We start from the raw sequence: 18,269 nt of genomic DNA, 5'->3' as shown, positions 1-18,269 counted from the left end.
TCCACCCCCACCAGGCTTTCTGGGCTGTTATTTGCAAGGGGGGAGTTCGTGCTGCAGCCCCGAACTGCCCGGGGGGGCCTGCAGGTCACCCCTAGCTGTGGACGTGGCTTTCCGGGCTCCTTCCCCGCCTTCCCGCGTGGAGGTGGCCGGCAGGTCCGGGCAGACCCCCCCAGCCCGGGCTGCGTGTGTCCCCGCGGGGCTGCCGCTGCCCCAGGCTGGCAGGCGTGAGGATACGGCCCCGGGGCCCCCTCTCCCCCGCCACGGGGCTGCGAGCGCTCAGGCCTCCCCGCGCTTGTTAGAAAGGTTTTATTTCTATTTACAGATTGGATTTAAAAACACAAATAAACAACAAAACCCACCCTCCCCCCCCAGATTCACCCTCCCCCAGGCCAGCACCGCCTGGGAGACGTGGCCGGGTGCCCACCCACGGCCCCGACTGCGGCCGAGGGGGCTCCTGACGATGGGCAGCAGGGCTGGGGCCCCCCTCGGGCAAAGGGGGTGCTGGGGGGGCAGCCAGGCCCCCAGGACCGCCCCCATGCCATTGCATTGCTGTTGCACCCCTTTGCCCCTCGCCAGCCCCCTATTAATATTTGCAGTGGGGGGTTGAACTGCGCTGCAGCCCGGGTGCCCCCCAAGTGCCACAGGGGTAAATCCAGCCCCCCAGCCCTCCCCTAATCCCCCCCCAGTAAGGCAATGGGGGCAGCGAGGGGCAGCCCCTCGGCTAGAGCCACCCCTCTGCCCCAGCCTGGGCCCAGCGCGGCAGCCCCGACCCCCCAGAGCCCTCATCCCCCCCCCCCTTCCCGAGCAAGCAGCAGTTTATGGCTTTCAGGATTTGGCTCTGCTTTAAGGAGGGGAGAGAAAAGCTTGGGGGGGGGGGAGAAGCCAAGGAAATTCCCCCCAGTACAGGGAGCCCCGGGGGCTAGAGGGCTGCTGGGATGAGGCGTGTAAAATCTTATAAATTAAAAACAATGTGAGAGGGGTTATTTTGAGTTATATTGGGGGGAGCTTCCCCGGATCAGTTCCAGAATTTGGGGGGGTTGAATCCCGTTCCCCCAGTGGCACAGAGCTGAGCTGGGGGAGAGGAGCTTGGGGGCTGGCATGGGGAGGGGGCACCCTTGGGTGCCCCCCGGGGCCTGTGCTGCAATGGGGCAAGGGGTGTTTGCAGGGGGCTATCGCGATATTGCCCCCCCAAGTTGTGCTAATGCTACTTAAGGCGCCCTGAGGATGCTTGGGGGGGGAACCTTGGGGTGGGTGACCCTTCCCCAAAGCCCTCACCCCCGGCTGCCTCCCCGTCCCCGGGCACAGAGGGGCACCTGCAAGGGCACCGGCCCCCCATGGCACTGCAGTCCCCAGGGCACCCACCCCAGCTCAGTTCCCCCTCGGGTGCCATCGTCCTGGCGGGGAGGGGGTGGGGGGGCCCTGGGCAACCCTAACCCTGAGCAAGGTGGGGGCGAGCACGGGTCTGCGCCGCAGTGGGGGGCCGCCGGCCCAAAGCCACTTCTCCGGTTAAAAGCTGGGTGCAAAGGCAACGAGAGAGGGGCTGTGCCCGGCCGGGGCGGGGGGCACGGCTCTGCCCCCTCTGCGAGCCCGCAGCGCTGGGGCAAAGCCCCTCGTGCTCCCCGGGGTGCCCCCCACCTCTGCAGTCCCAAAGGGCAGCTGCAGGGGGCAAAGGGAGTAACAACCCCCCCCCCCAGGAAAGGGTCCAGAAGTGACCCCCGAAGCGTGGCCCCGGGGGGCGCTCGGCCCCCGGCGGGGCGGCGCGCCGGGGTCACTGGTTGTCGCCCGGCTGGTACTGGGGCTCGGTGGCGGTGAAGTAGTCCTCGAGGAAGGACTGGAGGTACTCGAAGGTGGGGCGCTCCTCGGGCTCCCGCTTCCAGCACTGCACCATCGCGTCGTGCAGCGAGGGCGGGCAGCCGCCCGGGCACTGCATGCGGTACCCGCGCTCCACCTGCTCCAGCACCTCCCGGTTGTTCATCCCTGTGGCAACAGGCAAGCGGGAAAACTGAGGCACGGAGCGGGGCGAGAGCCCGGCCACCCGCCGTCACCTCGGGGAGATGGGGAGACTGAGGCACGGGGCGCTCCTTGCCCAGCGATGCTGGTGGCAGCACGGGGTAGGGCCGAATCCTGCCCTGCTGGCAGCCCCTCTGCCCAGGTGCCCCCCAGGGTGCCTGCCGCCCCGGCCGGGGGTCGTACCTGGGTAGGGCACCCGGCCTTTGGTCACCAGCTCCGTCAGGAGGATGCCGAAGGACCAGACGTCCGACTTGATGGTGAACTTCCCGTAGAGCGCGGCCTCCGGCGCCGTCCACTTGATGGGGAACTTCGCGCCTGCGGGTGCAAGGGGAGGCTGGGCGAGCCGAGGCAGGGGCACCCAGCACCCACGGCAGCCTCCACCTGGGGCACCCAGCGCCTGGGACACCCAGCACCCAGGGCACCCAGCGCCCGGGCAGCCTCCAACCCAGGGCACCCAGCACCTGGGACACCCAGCACCCGGGGCACCCAGTGCCCGGGGCGCCCAGCACCCAGGTGGGGGCGGCACACAGCCCAGGCGGCGGCCCCCGGGGCAAAGGAGGTGCCCGGGCCGGCTCACCCTGGCGCGCCGTGTACTCGTTGTCCTCGATGAGGCGCGCGAGGCCGAAGTCGGCGATCTTGCAGACCAGGTTGTCGCCCACGAGGATGTTGGCGGCGCGGAGGTCCCGGTGGATGTAGTTCATCCTCTCGATGTAGGCCATGCCCGCCGCGATCTGGGCGAGGGGGACGCAGTGAGCACCCCTCCGGGGGTGCTCGGCCGGGTGCCCCCCTCCCGGCGCCAGCCCCCCGGTACCTGAGCAGCCATGTCCACCAGCTGGGGCAGCTTCAGGTAGCGGCCGTCCCCGTCCTTTAGGAAATCCAGCAAGCTACCTGGGGGCAGAGGGTGCCAGTCGAAGCGCCCGAGCGCCAGCTGTGCCCACCCAAAGGTGCCCTCCCCTGCAAGCCCCCGGCCCGCGGGCTGGGTCCCCGCCTGTCCCTGCAGGGAAAGCTGGCGCCCCACGGGCCGTGCCCCCTGCTCACCGTGGCTCATGAACTCGGTGACGATGTAGATGGGCTCCTCCGACACCACGGCGTAGAGCTGCACCAGCTTGTCGTGCCGCAGCCGCTTCATGATCTGAGCCTCCTCCAGAAAGGCCTCGGGCGACATGGTGCCCGGCTTCAGCGTCTTCACCGCCACCTTGGTGGTGCCGTTCCATGTGCCTGGGCAGGGGGACGCGGGCTCACGCTGAGCCCCGGCAGGGGTGCAGGGAGGGATGCACGGATGCGTGGATGGAGAGATGCATGGATGGAGGGATTTGTGGATGGAAGGACCGAGGGATGCTGCATGCTTGCATGCTTGCACGGAGGGGTGCATGGATGGAGGAGCAAGGACAGGAGGGCAGGGCAGGAAAGGGGCATGGCGCCGCCGTACCCACCCCAGGGCAAGGAGTCACCCTCGCCCCATGGCATGGGCACTGGGCACCCGTGGGCTCACCTCCTGTTACCTTCCTTACCCTGTTCCCAGTCCCTCTGCGGGGGAGCCTGTGCCCGGCTGGCGTCTGCCCCGGCACCCCGCGATGCCGCCGGCCGGGCAGCGCTCCTGCCACCCCGCGCCCACCCGGCCGGCTGGGCCAGCCTTACCCATCCACACGTCTCCGAAACATCCCATGCCGAGTTTCGTGTTGAGGCTGATGGACTCGCGCGCTATCTCCCAGGCGTCCTTAGCTAATCCCAGGGTCTGGGGCTTCATAGCGGGGCATGCGCGCGTTAGCAGATGGCACAACCCGTCGTTATACTCTGCAAGGGGGGGCACGGAGGGAGGAGCGCAGCGTGGGATGGAGGCAGCATGCACGCGGAGCAGAGGGAGGACGGGGCGCGGGAGGAAGACGAAGGCGAGGAAGGGACCCCCCCACACAGGCCTGGTCCTGTCTCTTGCTCATGGCCCCATCCGAAACGTGGGGCTGCCTGCACACACAGGGAGGGTGCAGGGCACCCTGGGGTGCTAAGGGGGTCCCACAGCCCCCTCCAGTGCCACGTGAAGGGGGGCCGATGCCTGGGCAACCCAGGAGCAGGAGATGGGGCCACCTCCCCACTCCTGGGCACAGGGCAGACACAGGGCGGCATCCCTTGCCCATGGCAGGCTGGAGGGGGGGCAAATTTAGCCTGAATTTAGAGGCGGGGGGGGGGGAGGAAATGATGCCCCCCCCCTTGCTCATGTGCAAGGAGCAGACACGGCTCGCGCAGCCCCAGGCGCGGGGCTGAGACCGGCGCGCTCGTGTCACTCAGCCCGCCGCGGCGGGCGCCAGGCCTGGGTGGGGGGCTCCCGTTGGCGCCCGCCCCGCCGCTCACCGCGGCCCGCCCGCCCGCCCGCCGGGTCCTACCCATCCACACTTCCCCGAACTGCCCGTTGCCCAGCTTGCGGAGGAGCTGCAGCGACTCGCGCGGGATCTCCCACACGTCTTTGGTTTTGACCGAGAGGTCGGCCAGCCTCGGCGTTCCCCTGCGGCACGGCACGGCCAGGCGGCAGCACAGCCCCGCCGCGCGCTCTGGGGGGGGGGGGGGGGGGCGGCGTGCCGGGGGGAGACACGGGTGAGCCCCGGCCGAGCAGCCCCCCGCCCGCGTCCCCTCCCGGCCCTCCCCCCCAACGTGGGAACCCCCTCCGGCCGGCCGGCGGGAGCCTCGGGGTGCAGCCGCCCCCCCAAAACCCCGTGCCAAGAAGGGGTGCCCCCCCCACCCGCCCCGGCACGGCACAGTAGCCCAAAGGAGGTGGGGGCACGGGACCCCCCCCCCCCACTGCCGCCGGCATCCCCGGCTCTGCCTCGGGGGCCTGCTGGGACCCCCAGGGGGCTGCTGGGACCCCTGGGGCCGATCCTCACCCGCCCCCCCCCCAGGCCGGTTTACCTTCTCCGGAGAGACCGCGGTGCAGGGGGTGCCCGCACTGCTGCTGGCACCAAGCACCCTCTTCCTTCTCCAGTTCGACCCAGTTTAACCCAGTTAACCCAGCCAGGGCAGCACAGCAGCTTTCCAAAGCGCCCGGCGGGCTCCCCCCACGCCCCCCCCCGGCCCCCCCGTACCGATATAGTGCTGCACCAGCTGCTGCACGGTGTCGAACTGGGCGCGCGTGGTGATGTAGTAGCCGCCGTTGTCCAGCTTGCGGATCTTATAGTGCTTCACGTGGTCGCCCTTCGCCTCGTCCCAGTCGCGGATGGAGAGCGAGTAGGCGCCTGGCGGGGCGGCGGGTCAGGGGGGGGCCGCGGCCGGCACCGCCGCCGCCGCCCCCCAGCCCGGCCCCTACCTTTCGTGGTCTCGCTCTCGCGGATGAGGAAGGTGCCGCGGCCGTTGCCGTGGCCCAGGAGCTGCCGCTCGGCGTCCTTGCGCCCCATCTTCCCGAAGTACCACCTGCGGCGGGCGCCGGCGTCAGGGACCCCCCCCCCGGCCCCGGCTGGGCGAGCCGGGCTCCGCGTGCCCCCCGCCCCTCCTCGTACTCACTCTTCTGCCTGGATGGAGTCCACGGGGGCCACGTAGTTGCTGGGGATGTAGCCCGCGGCGCCCGAGCTCAGCGACCTGGCCTCCCACCAGTCACCCTCGCTGCGGGACGGCAACGGGCGGTGAGGCGGACGGGCGCACGGACGGATGGACGGACGGACGGACGGACCCGGCCGCCCGCCGCACGCGGGGCTGCGGCGCTGCCGCGGCCCGGGGGGGGGGGGGGGGCTGCTCACGTGTTGTTGATGATGTGAAATTTCTCCCCTTTCTGGAAAGTCAGGTCGTCCTCCGTCCTGGCCTCGTAGTCGTACAGGGCGACGAAGAGCGTCACGCCCCCCCCCTGCGGCGGGCCGGGAGCGCCGTGAGCGGGGACCCCCCCCCTTGGCCCGGGACCCCCCCCCCACCGATTCCCCCCCCCCCCCCCCGCCGCCGACCTGTGATGCCGCCGCTCCGCACGTGCAGGGTGCCGCAGGGGTAGAGCGCCGGCGGCGCGGAGGCGGGCGCCGCGGCGCCGTGGAAGTTGTTGAAGTCGGGGATGCGGGTGAAGGCGCCGGCGGGCTGCGTGGGGTCGGGCTCGTACCGGGAGGCGGGCGCCGGCGGGGGGCCGCCGCTCTCCGGCTGCCCCTTGCCGGAGCCCTTCTCCTTGCAGTGCACGCAGCCCATGGTGGGCACGGCCCGCCTGCGGGGAGGGAGCGTCGTGGCGGGCGCCGCACGCGGGCAGCCCGGGCACGTGCCTGCGCCCCCTCCTCCTCCTCCTCCTCCTCCTCCTCCTCCTCCTCCCCCAGCCCCACTCACTGCGACGGCTCCTCGGGTCACTTCAGCCGCTCCATGTCACCGCGGGCGGGAGAAGAGGCCCCTGGGGACGCGAGGGAGAAGGCGTGAGCGACCCAGCCGGACCCCCCCGCGCCCCCCCCTCCGCCCCATGCCCCCGCGCTGCAGGATGCCTGGGCTCCCCCCGCGCCGGAGAGGGGATCGGCTCCTGCCAGGGGCCAGGGAGTGTTGGGGGGGGGGCAGAATCCTTGCCACAGGCTGAAACATCCCTGTTTGGGGCTGAAATACCCCAGTTTGAGTCTGAAACACCCCAGTTTGGGTCTGAAACACTCTATTTTGGCGCTAAAAAGCCCCTGCCAGAGGCTTCCCACCGGCTCCAGAGAGCCGCATCCATGCGGAGCAGCAGCCTGTCACCGTGTCACCCGGCCCCGTGCCAGCCCCCGGGTGGGTGGCAGCGCTCCTGCTGTGCCCAGCGCCCCCCAAACCCCGGATTTCTCAGCCTGGAGCCACAGCAAGGAGGGTCAAAGCCCCCCGGGGCGGCGGCAGCGCCGGGCTTCGCCGGTGGGCAGCGACGCCGCCTCTCCCGCCGCCTTCGCACCGCGGCTCAGACCCGAAACGTTTGCAGCAGGCTGGCGCCAGCATCGCGCACGGAAACAGCACCCCCGGGGCTGCCTTCTCCGCACCCCCCCGCCCAAAGAGCCCCCCCCGGCCCCGGCGGGCGCCCAGCGCCCCGGGCACCGCTCGTGCGAGGTGGCTCCGGCCCCGCGTCCCCCCCCCCCTCCTCCGCCCCCCGGAGCCGCCGGGCCTCGTCGCCCCTCGGAGGCGGCGGCGGCCGGCTGGGCTCCGAGCGGGGCCGCGGGGACCGTCCGCCTTCCCGCGCTCGGAAAAGCTGGAAGAAATCGAGGTGCTGGTCAAGCGCGGGCTCTCTGGGGCTATCTCGCAGCGAGGTCGGGGTCAGCAGGGGTGGCTCGGGGCGCCGTGACCCGGGGGTTTCCCCGGCACGGTTTCGGAGTCCCTTTCCTCCCTCTTGGCAGGGGGTTTCTAAACACCAAACTTCCGCGCTCCGCCGGCGGAAACGGCCCCGCTCGCTCCCCGCCACCTCTGCTTTCAACACCGGCGGTTTGGCAAGGCCGAGGCCGTTGCAGCCGGGGCCGCGTTGCCAAATCCAAGAGGGCTTGCTTGGGGACTTTTTTTTTTTTTTGCTGAAGAGAAGGAAATATTTCAGCTGACAAGCGTCCCCCGTGCTCTCGGCAGCCTTGCCCCCTCCGGGTGCGAAACACCCACCCCGCTGCGCTCCCAAACTTCCCGTTTCGCTGAGTTTCTCCGGGCCGCCCGTGCGAAACGCCCGTGGCCGAGCCGCGGGCAAAGAGCATCTTTCCGCAAGCGCCAGCCCCAGGCGCCCCGGGGTGGGGGAGCCCACGCACCTCGGGGGCGAGCGGCTCCGCCAGCCCGCGGGGACGGCGGCAGAGTCTCCCCGTTGGCGCGCGGGCACCCTGGGGCGCAGCGGCACGCGGCAGGCCAGAGGGGCAGCTGCTCCGGGCGAGGGGCCGGGCGGCCGGCGGGCTGGCGGTCCGGCCCCGGCACGGGGGGCCCGGGGCGGCGCCCCGCGGGCGACAGGCTTGGAGGTGGCCAGGGGAGGAAGTCACGTCACCCCCCCCTCCCCGGCCAGCACCTTCACGGCGAGAGGAGGAAGTGGCCGGGGAGCACGCCAGCGAGGAAGAGGAGGAGGAGGAGGAGAGGGAGGAAGGCGGTGGGGTGTTGGGTGCCAAGGGAAACCTCAGGGCTGGCAGCGTCCCCGGCCCTCGAGGACGGAGGAAACGGGGTGGCAAGCGCCGCGGCGGCGGGGACCGGCGGGGACTCGCCGTCGGGGCAGGAGCCGCGTCGCCCGCTCGGCGCCGTGTCCCTTGGCGCCGGCCCCGCGCGCCCCCGTCCTGCCTGGGTGCCACCTCGGCCGCAGCCTCCCCGGGCGAAGAGGAACCAAGCCGGGGCCGCTCGGCTCGGAGAGCTCCCGGCGCCGCCGCGGCTGCGGGAACCGGCTCCGCCGTGCCGGGCTCCCGGACCCCGCTGCTCCCGGCGGGGAAACCGAGGCACGAGGCAGCCGCGGCAGCCTGCGGGGAGGGGAAGGGGCCTGTTAGGGCACGCGGGCCGCGGCCGTGTCCCCATCACGGGCGCGGGGAGCGGGTTTCCCGCGGAGCCGGGGCGCGGGGAGGCATGGCGAAGGCCCCGCCGCGCCGGCGTTGCACCCCTCGCTCCGACGGGCTGGCGCTCGCCGGGGACGGAGCGACGCGCGGCCTGCGCGGGACGAGCCGCAGGGCTCCGAGCGCGGCGGGAAGCCCCCCGGCTTCGCGGCCGGGCCCGGGCCGACGCTCCCGGCAGTGGCGCCGGCGCCCCGTGGCCGCGCGTCCCCGGCTCGCCAGGTGCCACCCTGCCCGCTGCGCCCGGCCCCGCTGCCCTCGCCCGCTTCCCCAGCCCCGCCGCTGGCTGCGAGAGCAGGATTTCCGTTGGAAGAGGAGCAATTCCCGGATCCGAGGGGCTGCAGAGGAGGAGGAAACCGGCAGAGCGCGGAGCGAAGCCCGGCCAGGGCTCCGAATACAATGTCCCGCAAGGAGCAGGGTGGGGAGGGAATTGTAAAGCACAGGAAGCCGCCAGTTCCTGTCCCTCCGCCGGGTGCTCCGAGGGCTCGGGGGGAGCGCCCGGCCCCCCACGTCCCCGGCCCCTCGGCGGGGTGCAGAGCTGAGCCCCCCCCGGCCCGGGGGCCCGCGTTTTTTGCCGGCGGCGATACCCCGTGGGCGCCCGTGGGGCTGGGGCGGCAGGTGGCCCCGTGCTGCCAGCTGCAGCCGGGGGGGCCACGCCGCTGGCCCCCTCCCTGGCACGGCGGGTCCGGGCGCCGGGTGTCACCGCAGCCCCCTCCCGCCGCTGCACCTTCCTGCCCGCTGCCCCACACTGGGGGGGTGGGAGGAGAGGATGGGGGTCTCCTGCCGCTCCCAGGCTGATTGCACAGTCTCCGTGTCCCCCCCCCCCAGCCCCGCTGCAGCATCCCCACCGCAGCAGGGGGGCGAGCGGAGCCCCCCCGGCTCCGCACCCTGTGCCCCACGCCGGCAGCACTCCTCCAGCCCCCCCAAAACCCCGGCACGTCCCCTCCTACCGTGAGCCCTGCTGCTGCGGCTCGCATGGAGGCCGGCTGCTGCCCGGCGCGGCGCGGGCCGGCGCGTCGGGGGGCCGAGGCGGGCTGGCGGGAGGCCGGGCCCGGCGAGGGCGAGGGCGCGGGGCGCGCGGGAGCGCGTGTGCCTGCGCCGCTCTGCCTTTCCCTGCGTCTTCAGCCGCTCTCGCTGCGGAGACGGCGCTTCCCCTCCCCTCGCCCCCCCTTCCTCCCCGCGCTCGCCCGGCAATGCTTCATTGTACCAGCGACCGCCGGGGCGGCCGCCGGCTCGGCCGCCGCCGCCGCTGCCGCTGCCGGGGCCCGGCCGCCTGCCGTGCTGCCCTGCAAGCCCCCCGGGCTCTCCGTGCGTCGAGCTGGCGCCTGCCCCTTCCCGCCGCTGCAGCGCCCCGGGGTCCCCGGTGCCCCCGGGTTTGGGCTGGCTCTGCCCCCGGCCGGCATCTCCGGGGTGGGGGGACGGCGCTGCGCTTCAAATCCAGGGATGGGAGCCCGAGAGGTGCGGGAATAAAAAGACCCTCGGAGCGAAGCCCGTCTCGTGCATGTGCCCGGGGGAGGGGGAGGGGGGGCTCTGCGACGGCCATGGCACGAACGGGGGGGCTCCTGTGCCGGGGGGCTGACGGCAGGCGGTTCGGCACCGCGCTACCTGGGCGCTTCCCGCGTTTCACCCCAGAAACGCCTGCCGCTTCCAGCCAGCGCGAGCAGCCGCTGTGGCCATCCGTAACCAGCCGGGAGCAGATGCCTTGCTGCGATAAAGCTGCTGCTGGAAAGATCCCAAGATTTGGCATAAATCTGCCCCCAGCAGCCCGGGAGAGGGGCGATGCTCCGGGGTGCAGAGCACCAGCCCTGCAGGGACCTCCCGAAGCCTTTGGCGCGCCGGTGCCCCGGATGATGGGGGTCCGGGCTGGGGGAACCCTCCCTCGCAAGCAGCCCGGGACGACGGGACCCGGGGGAGGCTTGTGCGTGGTTTTTTGGGTGCCCTGCGCTGCACGGGCTTGTCTGCAGCAGCGCAAAGAGGCGATGAAACCGTGCTGGTTCCCAGTCGGCCTCCTCCCTTGGCCGGGTCCTTCCTCACCGCGGAGCCGGCGGCATCCGGCAGCCCCCGCCACCGCGCGCGGACGTGCCGGGCCGGAGGCCGCAGTGGGGCTCGTCGCCGGCCTGGCCGCGGGGCTGCGGCCGCCCCGGGGGAGCCGGGGAGGAGCAGGAGGAAGGGCGGCGAGCGCTCGCGGCGCGGCCGCGAGAAGGCCAGCACCGCTGCCGGCGGCGGCGAGGTGCCGGGCTCCGCTCGCCTGCAAACAGCCCCTGCGGTTTGCGGGGCGCGGGGGGGCCCCAGCCGCCCTCCCGCCGCCGGCAGGACAGCGACGGCGACAGGTCGGTGCTCTCTGTAACCGCAGGGGCCGTTTGCGGTGCGGAGGGGGGCTTCCGAGGGGTATGAGGGTGCACGGGGTGCACGGGTGCTTCTGCCGCCCCCCCCCCCCCGGTTGCAGCCTGCTCCGCCCCGGGGCTGTGCAAAGCTGCTGCGCCCCAGCCCAGCAGCGACCGCATCCCTGCTCGGCACTCGCTCTCCTTGCACCCCTGCGTGCTCACTGCCAGCTTCCCTGCTCTTCCACGGCACCCAAAATCCCCCTGGGACTGAGCCCACGTGGGGAGACCCTGTGCCTGGCGCGTCCGCGCCTGCTCCCAGCCACGCCGGCGCCGCGCGGGGCTGAGCGACGCACCCTGCATCGGCTTGGGCAAAGTCCCGACGCCCGCACGCCGGGGCGCTGAGCCGGGCCGGGTCGGGGGAGCGCCGGGGGCGGCCGTGCCTTCTGCAGCGCTGGCGAGCGGGTGCGAGGAGGGGAGGGGAGGTGCAGCCCCGAGCCCCCCGCAGCGCCCCGCATTGCTCCATCCCTCTGCAGGGACCCCTCCTCTCGCTGAGCACCCCGGGGTGCCCCCGCTCCCCGCGCACCGCCGCGGGGAACCACCTGGTGCCGGTTCCTTCCCCTCCTCCGGGGAGGGCCCGAGCCTCTGCATTGGCTCTGCCGCGTTTCTCCACCATCGGCTCCCGCTTAAAGGCGAGCGCCGTGCCCGGGCAGGCCGGGGCGACGCGGGCGGCGAGCATGGGCGTGCTCCGCTGGGTCGCGGCCTGCGCGCTCTGCGCCGCCGTCCGGGGTGAGTGCGGGGGGACCGTGCCTCTGCCCAGCGCGGCTTCGGCGCCGCAGGGGCTGCACCGGGGCCGGGGAGCCCGGGGCGCCCCGCGGGCCCCTCGCTGGCTTGTCGGGGGCTCTGCAGCCCGAGGGAGACACGAGCGGCAGGGAGGGGTGAGGAGAGGGGCCGAAACACCTGGAGGGGCGAGGGGGGAAGGAAAACGGGGCTAAATCCAGCAAGCTCAGCTTTATCGCACGCGCGCGAGCAAGCCACTTCCCCGCTTTCACCATCTGCAGGCGGTCACGGGGCCGGCTCCGCGCCGGAAGCAGCAGCAGGGAAGGGGGCAGCCGCGGCCAGACCCCCCTTTCCGGGCAGCTCCGAAGCCGAGCCGGCGGCGGGTCGCGGGTTGCTGGCTCCCTTGCTGGTCCTTACGCCCTGGGCGCTGCCACGGGTGCCCCAAAGCCGAGCGGCGTGGGTGTCCCTTGGCACCACGCGCTTGGGTGCGAGGGGCAGCCCCGGGCGGGGGGTGGTTGGAGGCTGCTGAGGACCCCGGTCTTGGGGGAGAAGCAGCCCCCAGTCGGGTCGCGGTCCCACGGCGGGTGCCGACTCCTTGGGGAAGGCGAAGGGCGGGCGCTGCCGGGTCGCTCCTTCGCCGCGCTCCCCGGGAGGACGAAGATGCTGACGGAGGGCAAGCGGCGTTCCCAGCAGCAGGGTGTGTTGGCGTGGGGTTGCACAAGCCAGGGTGGGAGGCAGGGATGCTGCCGGCGAGACGCCACGTGGGACGGACAGGCTCCCACGCCGGGGCAGGTCCGGCCGGTCCCCCGGCACCCCGGAGCTGCATCCTGCTCTTCGGGGACGCAGGGGAGGGATTTGCCGCGTGCCTCCGGCATCCCTGCTCACAAACCTCGACCCAAACCGCCGCCGCCAGCCGTGCGGGTGGCACTGCCGCCCACGGGGACGTGGCTCTGCTGAGAACGGGCGCTTTCACTCCAACAGCCCTCGCTCCCTGCGCCTCCGCATCCCGCCCTCTCCCAGCTCGGCTGCGGGGCGGGGGCAGCCTGGATCGATCCCTGCCTCTCTCTGCCTTCCAGGAGAAGACTGCGAGCTCTCCCGCACGGCCCCTCAGTTTGGCTCCATCTATCATGTCAAAGGTAGCGGTCCCCGGGCCAGGAGCGGGTGCTGAGCGCGGCTGGGACCCCGTGGTCCCTGCCAATGGGGCGGGAGTGCGGGATGCCCAGTGCCGGGCAGGGCCAGGCGGTCCCCGTGCCGAGCTGGGGGAGCGTCTCGCCACGGGGCCCACGGGGCCCACGGGGGACGCTGGCGCGTGCGCGGGAGGATGCACGTGCCGGTGTCGCCCATCCCGCCCGTGGGGGCTCCGTCCTGCCCGTGGGGGCTCCGGGACGGGGTCTGCCTTGGGGAGAGCCGAGCGGCCTGGCCGGCTTCCCGGCCACCACGGCGTCCCCGAGGCCACGGCGACGGTGCCTCAGCTTGGTGCCTCGTCTTGCGCACGCTGCAGGAGTCATTAACCTGCCCTACGCCGAGATCGAGGAGCCCTTTGAAGCCTGGTACAACCTGACGGGAAACAAGAGCCGGATCCAGTACTACGGGGGTGAGCAGGGTGGCGGGAGCCGTCGGCGCGTCCTCCTGGAGCGAGGAGGCCGCGGGGCGGGAGCGGGCCGGGCGCTGGGGCTCCCTCGGGGTCCTCGCACTTAGCGGGCTCTGACGGAGGAGCCGCCGAGAGCCGTGCGCGCAGGGCGGCCGCGCCGCGCCGCGGGAAACGCGGGGCCTCAGTTTCCCCCTCCGGCCGGCGCAGGGCAGGTCATAACCTACCAGTTCGGCTCGGCGGGGCCCTACGGGACGCGGTACAAGATCACGCCGGAAACGACCGAGAAAGAAGTGAACGCGAGGAAATGCTTCCAGCTGCCGGGCTCCGAGGAGGACGTGGTCAAGGCTCAGAGCGTCTTCCCCAGCATGGACGGCTTCAGGGTGAGCCCGGAGGAGAGGCGCCGGAGCCCGGCGCCGAGGGCGTCGCGGGGCGGGTGCTCTCCGGAGGCGCTGGGGATGCTCCTCTCCGTGCCCGCTCCCCTCTCTGGGGGGCTGGGGGGCCGGGAGGGGCACCCACGCCGCCACCAGGGATGGGCGCAGGGAGGGTGCATCGGAATGCGGAGCCGGGGAGGAGCCGGCACCCCCCTGCCGCCGCCGCCCCCCGCCCCGGGCCGGACTCGCCGCTTCTTCCCCGATCCCGGCTGCGCCACGGCGCCCACGCAAGCGCGGCGCTTTGGACGGCTCGGGCAGGTCGCCGCGCGGCGCCCCGGCTCCCGCCGCCCCGGGGCTCCGCAGCAGGGCAGCAGGGCGTCCCCGAGCAGGACCGGCGCCCGGCGGCAGAGCAGCCCCGGAAAACGCGAAGCCCTCGGGAGAGGGAGCGAGGAGGCGCCCGGGGCGGGCAGTGCGCGGTGCGGGGCCGCCGCTCGGCGACCCCGGCGCTGACCGCCGGTGCCCGCAGTTCGTGCGGGAGGAGTATTCCCGGGGCCGGTACTGCGCCGTGTGGCAGAACGTGACCCGCTGGGCGCAGAAGGAGAACGTCTACACGCTGTGGGTGACGAGCTCGGGCTGCGGCGCGGCGCCCGTCCGCTACGAGATGCGGGGCTACAACAGCCTCCTGGGCTCCCACTACGACAAGTACGAGATCGCCTACAGCCACTTCGAGCACAGCTTCCCCGCCTCCGTCCTGGAGCTGCCCGCTAACCGTGAGCAGGGCAGGGCGCCCGCGCGGCCGGCGGCGCTCGGGGCGGGGGGCGCTCGGGGCGGGGGGCTCTCGGGGCAGGGGGCTCTCAGGGTGGGGGGCGGTCGGGGCAGGGGGCTCTCGGGGTGGGGGGCGGTCGGGGCCGGGGGGCTCTCGGGGCAGGGGGTTCTCGGGGCGGGGGGCGCTCGGGGCGGGGGGCGCTCGGGGCCGGGGGGCTCTCGGGGCGGGGGGCGCTCGGGGCAGGGGGCTCTTGGGGTGGGGGGCGGTCGGGGCGGGGGGCATTCGGGGCGGGGTGCTCTCGGGGCGGGGGGCCCTCGGGGCGGGGGGTGCTCGGAGCGGGGGGCTCTCGGGGCGGGGGGCTCTCGGGGCAGGGGGCTCTCGGGGCAGGGGGCTCTCGGGGCAGCCGTCGTGCCGCCCCCCACCCTCCCCTCCATCGCGCCGCAGAGACGAAGCAGTGCCGGGGCCTGCCGGGGAGCGCGGCGGAGCACCGGGTCCTGGCGAACCCCATGGAGGACTTGGTGGGACGGGGCCAGCCGTGGGCCCACGAGGCGTTTCACCACTACAGGAGGCGTTTCGGCCGGCGGTACGGCTCGGCGCGCGAGCTGGAGCACCGCCAGCGCCTCTTCGTGCACAACATGAGGTAGGGGGCACGCGGCGGGGCCGGGCGGCCTCGGTGCCCGCGCGGCGCCGGGCGCCCACCGTCGCGCTGCCCCGGCCCCGCCGCAGGTTCGTGCACTCCAAAAACCGAGCCGCGCTCTCCTACGCGCTGGCGCTGAACCACCTGGCCGACCGCACGCCGCAGGAGCTGGCCGCGCTGCGGGGCCGCCGCCGGAGCCGCGCTCCCAACGGCGGGCGGCCCTTCCCCGCCGAGCGCTACGCCGGCCTCATCCTGCCCGAGAGCCTCGACTGGCGGCTGTACGGTGAGACCCCCGGCGCCCCCCTAGCCCGCACGCTCACGTGAAGCTCTGCCTCTGCTCTGCACAGCCGGGCACAAACCAGCTGCTTTTTCTAAAGCTGCTGAGGTTGCAGGTTTGAACACAGCCGAGAGCATGCTGCAAAAACCGTCACGATTTGAACTGGGGGCTGCAGCACTGGTGCAAGCTGATGGGTGCTGTGTTGGGCTCCCTTTGCTCCCCAGGCGCCGTGACGCCCGTGAAGGACCAGGCCGTCTGCGGGTCCTGCTGGAGCTTCGCCACGACGGGTGCCATGGAGGGTGCCCTCTTCCTCAAGGTGCGAGCGGGGCCGGCGCGGGCGGCCGCCGGGCGGGAGGTGCCAGGCTGGCTCCCGGCAGCGTGTCCCCGTCCCCGCAGACTGGCGTGCTGACCCCCCTGTCCCAACAAGTCCTCATCGACTGCTCCTGGGGCTTCGGGAACTACGCGTGCGACGGCGGCGAGGAGTGGCGCGCCTACGAGTGGATCAAGAAACACGGCGGCATCGCGAGCACCGAGTCCTACGGCACCTACAAGGGGCAGGTGCGGGCAGCGCCGTCCCGGCCGCGGTCCCCGGGCCGCTGCGGCCGGCGTGGGATGGGCGCCCCGGCCCAGCCCCGGGTCGGAGCCGCTAACGGGCTCTGGAGATGGGGAAACTTCCCTCTCTCCGAGCCGGAGAGCTCCTTGCGCTCCAAAGTGCAGCGCGAAGCCCAGCCCCGAGGCTCAGCCAGGCTGTTTTGTCACTGCCTGGCTCAGTTTCCCTTCTTGCAAAACAGGGGCGAGGCTCTTCCACCCATGGGTGCTGCTGCAGCCTCGAGTTCCTCTGTTGCCTGGGGCAGACGGAGGGCGCAGGGCTGCCTGGGGCGAGAGCCGTGGCTGCTGGTCGCAGCTGCAGCCCCCCCGGGCTTGGGCTCTGGGCGCAGAGCAGCCCCCCAGGCTGGGAGCAGGTGACACTGCATCCAGGTCCCTGCGGTGAGCGGGCAAACGCCCCCACCACGGTGGGCTGGGGAGGCTGGAGGGGCTGGAGCAGGCACGTTGAAGCAGCCTCATCCCAAATCGGTCCCCACGCTTAGGGGAGCAAGGGGACCTTGGGGCTCCCGGTGACACCGCCTCCCCTGCGTGCTGCAGAATGGCTTGTGCCACTACAACCAGTCTGAGATGCTGGGCAAGATCACGGGCTACGTCAACGTCACCTCGGGGAACATCACGGCTGTCAAAGCTGCTATCTACAAGCACGGCCCTGTGGCTGTCAGCATCGACGCCTCGCACAAGACCTTCTCCTTCTATTCCAATGGCATCTACTATGAGCCCAAGTGTGGTGAGCTGGGTGGGATGAGGGTGGCCCTGGGTGGCCTGCGATGCCCAGGGCCCTGCCAGGCCCATGTGACCTGGCCCATTCATGGGAATATCTTCGTTACCCTCTGTGTGTGTGTGTGTTGGGGGAGGGATCTGGACGAGCAGGACACCTGGGGTCCCTTGCTAGCGCTGCCCTTGAGCAGCTCAGGAAGGGGTGGCGGGGCCAACCATCAGACATGGCCATGGAGCTGCCTGCTGTGACAACCTGGCTCCTCTCTCGTCCTCTCCAGCAAACAAGCCAGGTCAGCTGGACCATGCTGTGCTCGCTGTGGGCTACGGCGTGCTCCAGGGAGAGACCTACTGGCTCATCAAGAACTCCTGGTCCACATACTGGGGCAACGACGGCTACATCCTTATGTCCATGAAGGACAACAACTGTGGTGTGGCCACCGAAGCCACTTATCCCATCCTGGCCTGAGGGCCACCTCGCAGCCCTCCTGGGGCAGAGTAGTTCCCCTGGTGTGGGGGAATCCAACCCTTTGGGAGGCCCAACAAGGTGAAGGAAGCTGGAGCTGGGGTGGGGAAGGTGGACGGGACGCTGGGCAATGCAATCTGTGTCCCTTATGGGTTGCAGGCCCTCATGCTGCAGCCCTGGGGCTTGACAGAGACCCAGCTGTCGACTTGCCAATAAAAACCCCGGAAAAACACTGCCTTGCTTCTAAAGGGAGGGGGGGAGCAAATGGTTTCTCAGCCAGCTCTGTTCTCTGCACGGGAAAACCCTCCTCCAGGGCCCTCCTGAGCTTCAGGCTTTTGTGCTGGTGCCACTCTTGGGATGGTGGGCAGGATGCTCGGGGTCTGGGAGACCCTCAGTCTCTGTGAGTAGCTACTGGCAGGGGTCTTACAGTGAAGGCTAGTTACCCCCAAACCCAGAGGTGGCTCCCCATGGCTCTGCTCTCCAGCCCCTGCCCTAATCCATGTCCCCTGGCCCCTTTTCTCTCAGGCTGGTGGGACCGCAGGGCCTTACAGCAAGGGGACAGATACCTGCTTCACGGAGCCACCAGGCCTTGGCTGAACCGGCTCAGATGCAGGGGGCCGAGGCTCTCCCAGCTCTGTCTCCAGAGGTGGAGCAAAAACAACCCCAGGGAATTCTGCTGAGGAGGGAAATTCCTGGCGCGCGGTGGGAACGGCAGCCAACCTCCGCCCCGCTGCCTGGCCCCGTGTTGTGGCTACGGGAGGGGACGTCACCTGCGGGGCTGGGAATGCCGCGAGCTGCGCTCGCCTTTGGCCCCGATGCCCCGCGGGGCCCCTCGCCTCCACCACCCTCGGGTGGGGAAAGGCCGTTTTCTGCCGGCGGCGAGGCAGGGGCCGAGCAGCCTGCGTCTCTGCTCTAACCCTGCTTGGCTCATCTTTGGTGGCACGTCCTCGGGGCAGGAGGCTTTCGGGCAGCGCGCGGGGAGTCTCGTGCAGCCCAAGCCCCCGCGCCGCGGCGCGCGCTCTGACGGTGGCGGTGCGCGGGCGGGTGCTGCAGCCTCCGCGCCGGCGTGTCCGTCCCAGCCCGGCTCGTCCCAGCGGCGCGTGCGCCCGGCCCTTATCGGCTTGTTTGGGGCTCCCGGGAACGGCCTGCCTCGGGCGGCCCCGCAGCCGCTCCCGGTTACCTTGGGCCAGGGACCAGCTGGATGCGGAGCAAGTGGGGCGGGTGAAGGCCACCGTGCCCCCGTGACAGCGCTCTCCCCCCCACCGTGCCCCTCTCATCCCT

At 72.2% G+C, this 18,269-nt stretch overlaps 2 protein-coding genes across 3 annotated transcripts; one reads left to right on the top strand and one right to left on the bottom strand.

The window, feature by feature from the left end:
• Window positions 1-971: 971 nt before the first annotated feature.
• FGR (FGR proto-oncogene, Src family tyrosine kinase) lies at window positions 972-9,597 on the bottom strand. Of its 2 annotated transcripts, none has more exons than XM_062593911.1 (13): window positions 9,410-9,597; window positions 6,289-6,349; window positions 5,929-6,172; window positions 5,730-5,833; window positions 5,497-5,595; window positions 5,303-5,406; window positions 5,082-5,231; window positions 4,389-4,553; window positions 3,049-3,228; window positions 2,822-2,898; window positions 2,588-2,741; window positions 2,194-2,325; window positions 972-1,977 (listed from the first exon to the last, which is right to left on the bottom strand). In XM_062593911.1, exons 3-13 carry the CDS (start codon window positions 6,154-6,156, stop codon window positions 1,769-1,771), a joined length of 1,602 nt encoding a protein of 533 aa, XP_062449895.1. In that variant the 5' UTR covers window positions 6,157-6,172; window positions 6,289-6,349; window positions 9,410-9,597; the 3' UTR covers window positions 972-1,768. The 2 variants fall into 2 exon arrangements, with proteins under 2 accessions (XP_062449895.1, XP_062449896.1); XM_062593912.1 differs by lacking the exon at window positions 4,389-4,553 and adding an exon at window positions 3,649-3,804.
• Window positions 9,598-10,589: 992 nt separating this feature from the next.
• Window positions 10,590-17,220, top strand: LOC134150280 (digestive cysteine proteinase 2-like). The gene is made up of 12 exons (XM_062594075.1): window positions 10,590-10,789; window positions 11,317-11,569; window positions 12,637-12,696; window positions 13,062-13,154; window positions 13,359-13,531; window positions 14,049-14,292; window positions 14,733-14,928; window positions 15,015-15,208; window positions 15,427-15,518; window positions 15,599-15,760; window positions 16,346-16,535; window positions 16,804-17,220. The coding sequence occupies exons 2-12, from the start codon at window positions 11,518-11,520 to the stop codon at window positions 16,989-16,991; spliced, it is 1,644 nt and encodes a 547-aa protein (XP_062450059.1). The 5' UTR covers window positions 10,590-10,789; window positions 11,317-11,517; the 3' UTR covers window positions 16,992-17,220.
• The last annotated feature ends 1,049 nt before the right edge of the window (window positions 17,221-18,269 follow it).

This window comes from Rhea pennata, chromosome 23 (assembly GCF_028389875.1).
Source record: "Rhea pennata isolate bPtePen1 chromosome 23, bPtePen1.pri, whole genome shotgun sequence".
Classification (NCBI taxonomy): Eukaryota; Metazoa; Chordata; class Aves; order Rheiformes; family Rheidae; genus Rhea; species Rhea pennata.
Note: the sequence above shows the minus strand (reverse complement) of the source record. Positions and strands in the feature narration are given on the sequence as shown.

Bases quoted from the DNA above. Each gene is read 5' to 3' on its own strand.
- FGR (XM_062593911.1), bottom strand. From the start codon at position 6,156: ATGGGCTGCGTGCACTGCAAGGAGAAGGGCTCCGGCAAGGGGCAGCCG. The intron at 5,232-5,302 runs GTAGGGGCCGGG...CCGCCCCGCCAG, and splicing joins CGAGAGCGAGACCACGAAAG to GCGCCTACTCGCTCTCCATC. The intron at 2,326-2,587 runs GTGAGCCGGCCC...TTGCACCCGCAG, and splicing joins CGAGTACACGGCGCGCCAGG to GCGCGAAGTTCCCCATCAAG.
- LOC134150280 (XM_062594075.1), top strand. From the start codon at position 11,518: ATGGGCGTGCTCCGCTGGGTCGCGGCCTGCGCGCTCTGCGCCGCCGTC. The intron at 13,532-14,048 runs GTGAGCCCGGAG...CGGTGCCCGCAG, and splicing joins CCAGCATGGACGGCTTCAGG to TTCGTGCGGGAGGAGTATTC. The intron at 15,209-15,426 runs GTGAGACCCCCG...TTTGCTCCCCAG, and splicing joins CCTCGACTGGCGGCTGTACG to GCGCCGTGACGCCCGTGAAG.